Here is a 7,272-nt window from a genome sequence, read left to right as displayed (position 1 = left end):
AGATCATTTTCCTAAAGTTTAATGAGTGGTATGACCTGACTCAAGATGGTATTGTCTGAAAATACTTCCCATGTTGCTATTTTAAATGGTTTAATTACTGTACAGTAGTTCACATAAAAGTGCAATAATTTCCCAGTGTGCCTGAGTAAGACCAGACCCTCTTTTCCCTATTTATCTCGGGGTGCTTTGTAGCTGGGGAGGGCTTGTTAGAATTCCACCTTGTTACAAGCTTCTGATCCAGTTGATAGTATGGCAGGTTATACTCGTGTTGGTTTTCTGCATGCTGATGCCAAATATGAAAATGACCCAGAGATTTTACGTGCACAGCCAGCATCTTGTGCACAGATGTAAAGTGATTCACAAAATGGTGCACAATCAAATTGATAGGGTGCGCAAAACAAGGAATATGTACAACGTCTCGACGTCACAGTGAAAGAACAATGTTTACGCCACTATCTGTAGAAAAAAAATGGAGAGTAAGCCGGAACACAACTTCACAAAGAATCAGGTAGAACCAAGAACCACTATAAAAGTTTTATTAATTAAAAAACATATAGACAAAAAATCCTGACAGATCCTCTGACGCGTTTCACGCACTGGGCGCTTTGTCAAAGAGTGATCTGTCAGGGTGTAGACTGTAGAGTGATACTGATATATGGCAACTAACAGCTGTATCCACTGATTAAAACATTAAGTACAAACATGTACACCTGATCAACACTTCAAGGGGACCAATCAGATGTCCATGAAGTGGAGAACTGGTGAACCAAGTCAAAATACATTTAACAAGACTCATTTAATGAATGCCCCATATACAAAGGACATATAAGACTAATGTTACAAAGCATACATAAAGTGATAACCCCAAGTAATGAAGATATATATATATATAATGAAATCATATATATATAATAGGATTAACACTTAGAATCATACTACACACAACAAACCAGGATTAACATATATGCTAATTAAAAATGATAACAAACCTACAAGTATAAGCATATTTCATAAGACTGTAATAAAAACTTTAAACAATTCTCTGACCCATATATTATTACCGATACCTTAGATATATCCCATAAAGTATGTATCTTAATGTTAGATACTGTACAATCTTCATTAGATCATACAAAGGATAACAATTAATGATAATGTCAATTAGTCACTCACATATAGAAAGATCAGGATTATATATTAAAAAGTAATAAATGCTGTACTGGGCTCATTGTCATGTATAATTGATAACCCAATAAGGAAGGGAAGGGGCAGGTATGTATTGGAATAAGAGGGGTGGGGGTGGGGGGAGAGAGGAGGGGTGGGGGTGGGGGGAGGGAGGAGGGGAGGGGGGGAAGGAAAGAAGGGGAACAGGGAAAGGCGAGAGGGGAGGGGTGAAGGGAAGGTAGGGGTGGCAAGAGAAAGGGTGAGAAAGGGAAGGGGGGAGGGGGAAGGGAAAGAGGGAAAACGGGAGAAAAAGAGGGGAGGGAGGGGAGAGGGAGAGGGGGGGAAGAAAAAAATGTGGGGGGGGGAAGAGGAAAGGACAGGGAAAGGATGGGGTAGGGTAAACTAAGGGATGTAAATAATCTAATAGATCTTATTACAAATAAGCAAGACCAACATGTTGATACAATGGGAATCATTATTATAAAAAATGCTTGAGTTCCCATTCAACATTCATACCTTTGGGATGAAGGGTATCAAGGGAAAAAACCCAAAACATCTCCCTTCCGTATAGAATATTCTCTCTATCACCCCGTCTCTTTGGCGCTGGAATATGTTCAACGCCGAAGAACCTGAAATTCTTAATGCCCCCTTTAGGACAATTTGAAAAATTTCTGGGTACCGGGTGTTCAGAGTCATGTCGTTTAATTAATCTTGTATGTTCAGCTATCCTATTCTTCAGTGGCCGAATCGTCCTGCCAACGTACTTCATGTTACAACCACATAAGATCACATAAATAACATAACTAGTTTGACAATTCATGAAAGATGAAATTTTGTAATTGAATGTTGGTTGAACCAGAGAGATCTTGCATATAGGTTGTACAAATTGACACAATGTACAGTATCCACATTTCTGGAATCCATGTGGTATTCCAGAAATGTGTTCCTGAGCAGGAGAGCTGAACATACTCGGTGAAATTAGAGAACCCAATATTTTGGCCCTTTTAAATACTACCTTTGGCCCATCAACAAGGAGCGGTTTTAACTCTGGATCCAATTGTAAAGTACTCCAGTGTCTTTGGATAATGCTACGAATCTGACTAGCCTGTCCATTAAATTGAGTAATAAAAAATGGACCCGTATTAGATGAGGCCTTCTTGCTAGTCCTGGAACCACAAGATCTAACTAGATCCATCCTGTCTCTTTTCTGTGCTTCCTGAAAAGCATTCTCAACAATTTGTTTACTGTAGCCCCTTTTGATAAATCTGTCACTGAGATCTGCAGCATGTGTAAGAAAAGACTCATTCTTGGAGCACAGTCTTTTATAACGAAGGAACTGTCCCTTTGGGATCCCGTTGATAAGGGATCTGGAATGACTACTATTTGAGTGTAAGAATGAATTCCTTGAATGTTTTTTCTTAAATACATTTGTTTGTATTTTATTTTCTAGGTCTATATGGAACGTCACATCAAGAAAATTAATATGGTGCAAATCAGTTTCCATGGTGAATTTAAGATTGATATCATTTATATTCAGGGTATCAAAAAACATATGTGATGAGTGAAAATCACCATCCCAAATGAAGATAAGGTAATGTTTGTACATGATGATGTGGTGACGAAAAGTGTTAGTGCTCCCATAAATGTGAGTGGATTCCCATGAACCCATAAAAAGATTTGCAAAAGAAGGTGCAAAAGAAGTCCCCATAGCAGTGCCTTTAATCTGTAAATAAAATTGTGAATCAAAAATGAAATAATTGTGAGTGCGTAAAAATAAAATGCATTCCTGAATAAAAGTGCACTGTGCCTGAGATAACGTCGAAGTGTCAAGAAAGTGTTGTGCTGCAGATAATCTGTGTTCATGTGCAATAATGGTGTATAATGATGTGACGTCCATAGTAACCCATCTATAGGTAGAATTCCAATCGATACCTTCAATAAACATCAACAGATCTGCAGTGTCGCGGATATATGACGGGTGAGAGCGTACCAAGGGTTGTAAAAACCCATCGATGTACCTGTAAACACCATCTCCCAAAGATGCAATGCTGGACACGATGGGTCTCCCCGGGGGGTGGTCCAGACCCTTATGCACCTTTGGGAGATGGTGGAACACTGGCACCACCGGATGTAGGGTAAGGACTTAGGTAGGGTTTTTTAGGGCAAGGGCTCAGGGTAGGAGTTATATGGTAAGAGGTTTATTTACCTTGGTGGCCGGCAGCTTCCGGCAGAGAGAGTCGCGGCAAAGCGTTGGCCATTTGGTCGCGGTGAAACGGCTGCGAGCAAATCTCCTAGACTGGTCCTGTCACGAATCACAGATTGCCTATTAGCAAACTAGGCCCCATTTTTCCTTTCTATATTACTGTTAATAACCCTACTAGGATCCACCCCATACATTGCCCTGGGCTACATTTAACTCCTCTCTCTCTCTTTCTTGTCTCCTATAAACACTTTTAGAAAATCTTGCCATTTCTTCCTCCACAGCACTGCAAACACATGCCCCTTCCTCTGCCCCTGGACTGCTAAAACACTAATGTAGGCCCATATTATCTCCCGTATTGATTACTTTTTTTTGCACGCATTTATTTTCGGTGTTATTTATTGTGTTAACTCACATTAACGGGAGGAGCAGTGACGCTTCCTTCTTCGGTATCTCAACTCTGATCTCTCGCTCCACCAGTACTTGTCTCTTACACTTCATCCAAGGATGTCTCGTCTTTGCACCTTTCACCTCTTCAGCCCTCTGGACTACAAAACGCTCTACCACTTGCCACACACTTTTTTTGTTTCCATTTTTAAATCCCAGCGGAAAATTCACATCTTAAAGGAGCAATCCCAGCAATATCATACATGTTTTTTTTTTTTTACATAAATCAGTTCTGTATTATTACATAATAATTACTGCATTTATTTTTAAATTCAACTCTTAATGCAATTTTAATGCATTTTAAAGCATCCTCTGATTTCTATTGTAGGTTTTAGCCCAGATCCCCAGCAGTGCAAGATCTTTGCAACACTTTCCTGTTTGTAATAATTTGTTACCAATGTTCCCAGCAGTTTCAGCGGCAAACTGGAACAATATACAATGTTACCGTAGTAATATAAGAATACTTTGTAGCTGCTGAGTTACACTGACTGAAGGATTGATTGAAACTGAAAGGCAGTCATTTACTGAACCCTGGGAAGCCGGATCGTTGCTGATCGATCACGAAAGAACAAATCGATCGGCAGCTTAGGTAATTCGTTTTCAACAAAGGTAACCAAAAGCGGCGTATATTAAAACAACATTTTTTTTTTTTTTTTAAGTGACTCTTGGACTTCCTCCTGAAACGAAGCAGCTCATGATTTACACACGACTCCAGATGCACTTGACCCCCTGATTCTTTAAATAAATGCACTTTTACTCCTACTGTGTCTTTACATCTCTTAATATATCACTTAGATTGTAAGCTCTGTGGGGCAGGGCCTCCCTTTGTCTTACGTTATAATGTATATGCTGCTTTTACCTCCATTGTTTGTACTGTATTTTCCATTTGTTGTAACATTTGTAAAGTGCTGCATACATTGCTGCACTATATAAATACAATTATACATAAATGCATTACATGCATTAGTGCTGGATATTGACCTTTTGCCATTTAAGTGCTCTGCACCATACAATGTATTACAGTAGGAATGGGCAGTTTGAAGAAGCAAAATGCAACCTCCCCAACGTCATAGATCGGAGTCAAACAGCATGGCTCTGATCTATGGGCAGACCTTTAACAAAACCTTGCTTCTGCCTCTGATTTGTGTCTGTACCTTAGTTCTGCCTCTGATCTGGGTCTGTACCTTAGTTCTGTGACTGATTTGGGTCTGTACCTTAGTTCTGCCTCTGATTTGGGTTTGGGTTAAGGTTCGGCCCCCCCACCTCCCACCCATTCATAAATAACCCACAGACTCGTCTGGTGCAACTATAGGGTCCAAAGGGGTTAAATGTAGAGTTAGGGCTCCCCATCTACAGCTAGCACCACCTCCTCGGACACCAGGGATTGCATCCTCAGAGGAGACAGACCAGCAGGAGAAAAGGGGCCTCCTGATCTGCAGTTAACCTCGGAGCTCCCTACAGTTTACGCAAAGAATAAATGAGGGCAAACACACTCTTTCACTTACAATCGAGGTCAATTCTGTTGATGGTGCTGGTGCTGGCTGGCGGGAATTCAATCAAACGCTATGAGCAGTTCAATACATCTTGGTTCCGGCCGCAGTCACATTCATACTGATAGTGAAATACACATCGAGTAAAATGTTATTAGCTGCAGACATGGTGCATGACCATGTCTGCAGCTAATACAATTTGATTCAATGTCTATTTCACTATAAGTATGAATCTGAGTGCGGCAGGAACCAAGATTTATTGACTGTCTTAATAAGGCCAGAAAATATTCAGTATTTTAATAAGCTGGCACACAAACAGTTAACTTGAGCTTCACGTACAGCTTAAAAATACAAGTATTGTTTTTTTATTAATTATAATTTATATTGGTCAGCAACTTGGCCTGGTTTTCTGTGTTTGTCTAGAAGAGAGGTTATCTGGGGCCGTTTTTTGACAGTGGGATGAAGGTAATTTGGCATCATAACTCTTTCTGACAGCAGAAATAAGCAATTTCTACATAAAGCATTATGCATCCTTACAGCTGTGTATAACAAATACAGCATAACTAATAAATGATCACTCACACATGATTTGCATTGATAAACCGAGTGACTTAACCTACACTAGTAAATATTTGAATAGTCAGTGACCAGGGTGTTGCTCTTTAGTAAGGAACAAAATAGCTATTTATTTAAGAACACCTAAAGGTCTTTTGTACTCTGTTATGATACTGCTTTAGGAAGCGATGTAATGATTTCAGAAACATTTTCAGAACCGACACATTTACAGTACGTCTGAAAGCTATTTTTCTTGCCCTTAATTTTCTAGCTTTCCCTGGCTATTATTCCTAATTATTTATGATATTTTTTCCTTTGAGAGGTTGCTTCATCCAGCAGGGAAGTTACAGCAATAATTTAGTATTCATGCCTTAACAGGCCTGTTGCCATGGCAATGACTGTGATATTAGCAGACTTGTGTTAGGCCTTCACTGCAGGATCAAGTTGGAAGAGAAGATTGACTTTAAAGGAGAAAGGCATTCTTTGAACTACATAGCCACTGTAATCTGTGAAAATATTTAAATTGTATCCACCTGCACATTTGGAAACATGGAATATTACATTCTACATTGTATAGAGTTAATGATAATGACGAGTTTGAGTATTGTTTATGGAACCTGAGATTATTTAAAAGGACAAAGATTATTTTAGAGAACTCACCCCTACCACACGCAGCACTTATCTGAGATCTGACTCCAAAAGACTGTTCATGGTCCCAAGGTTCAGCAAAGTATCTGGCCGCTCCTCCTTCTCTTACCGTGCACTCGAAACTGGAACAGTCTACCGGATACTCTCACAACCGCCACCAGTCTAATCTGGTCTTTAACTGTTACATACGCCTATAATATATATGATCTCTTACTGTGCATGCAATGTCTTGTATATAATGTATAACCCCGCTCACCTAATGTAACCGTGTATTTGTAACCATGTATTATTTGTCATCATATCTCTGTGCCCAGGACATACTTCAAAAGAAGAGGTAACTGCCAATGTATTACTTCCTGGTAAAACACTTGATAAATAAATAAATAAATGTCCCCTGGTGTTGCTGAAACAGACCATACAAAAAGTGATTTTTTAATAATCCTAGATATATATATATATAAAACAAAGAGGTAGGCACACCCACTCGGGACTTAATTAAGAGCAACTAAAAGACCACACAGTGAATCCTTATATAACCTAATCTCGCACCAAATGAGAAAACAACCACAAAACACCCTTAGTGAAAAAAAATGGATGGGCAAAAAAATGCAAATGAGCCATGATGTCATAGAGATGACATCATCCACACACCTTCTGGAGTAAAAATAAACTGCTAAAAAAACACACTAGCATGAAAAATAAGCCAAACCCCATAATCATATAATAAAGGATACATGGCATAAATGAATGGGTTAGATACACTGAAAG

General features: G+C 39.3%; 1 protein-coding gene across 3 annotated transcripts in view; it reads right to left on the bottom strand.

Moving 5' to 3' along the window:
- Nucleotides 1-7,272, bottom strand: part of NRG3 (neuregulin 3) — a 573,294-nt gene that overhangs the window by 9,945 nt on the left and 556,077 nt on the right. For 2 of the 3 annotated variants that reach the window (XM_075610456.1, XM_075610455.1), the window contains one exon: nt 3,371-3,466. The exons of the other annotated variant lie outside the window; for it this stretch is intronic. In XM_075610456.1, the coding sequence (XP_075466571.1) occupies nt 3,371-3,466 (96 nt within the window). The remainder of the gene's footprint in view (nt 1-3,370; nt 3,467-7,272) is intronic. 3 annotated transcript variants of the gene reach the window in all.

Source organism: Ascaphus truei, chromosome 8 (assembly GCF_040206685.1).
Source record: "Ascaphus truei isolate aAscTru1 chromosome 8, aAscTru1.hap1, whole genome shotgun sequence".
Classification (NCBI taxonomy): Eukaryota; Metazoa; Chordata; class Amphibia; order Anura; family Ascaphidae; genus Ascaphus; species Ascaphus truei.
This window is presented reverse-complemented; position numbering and strand designations above follow the sequence as displayed.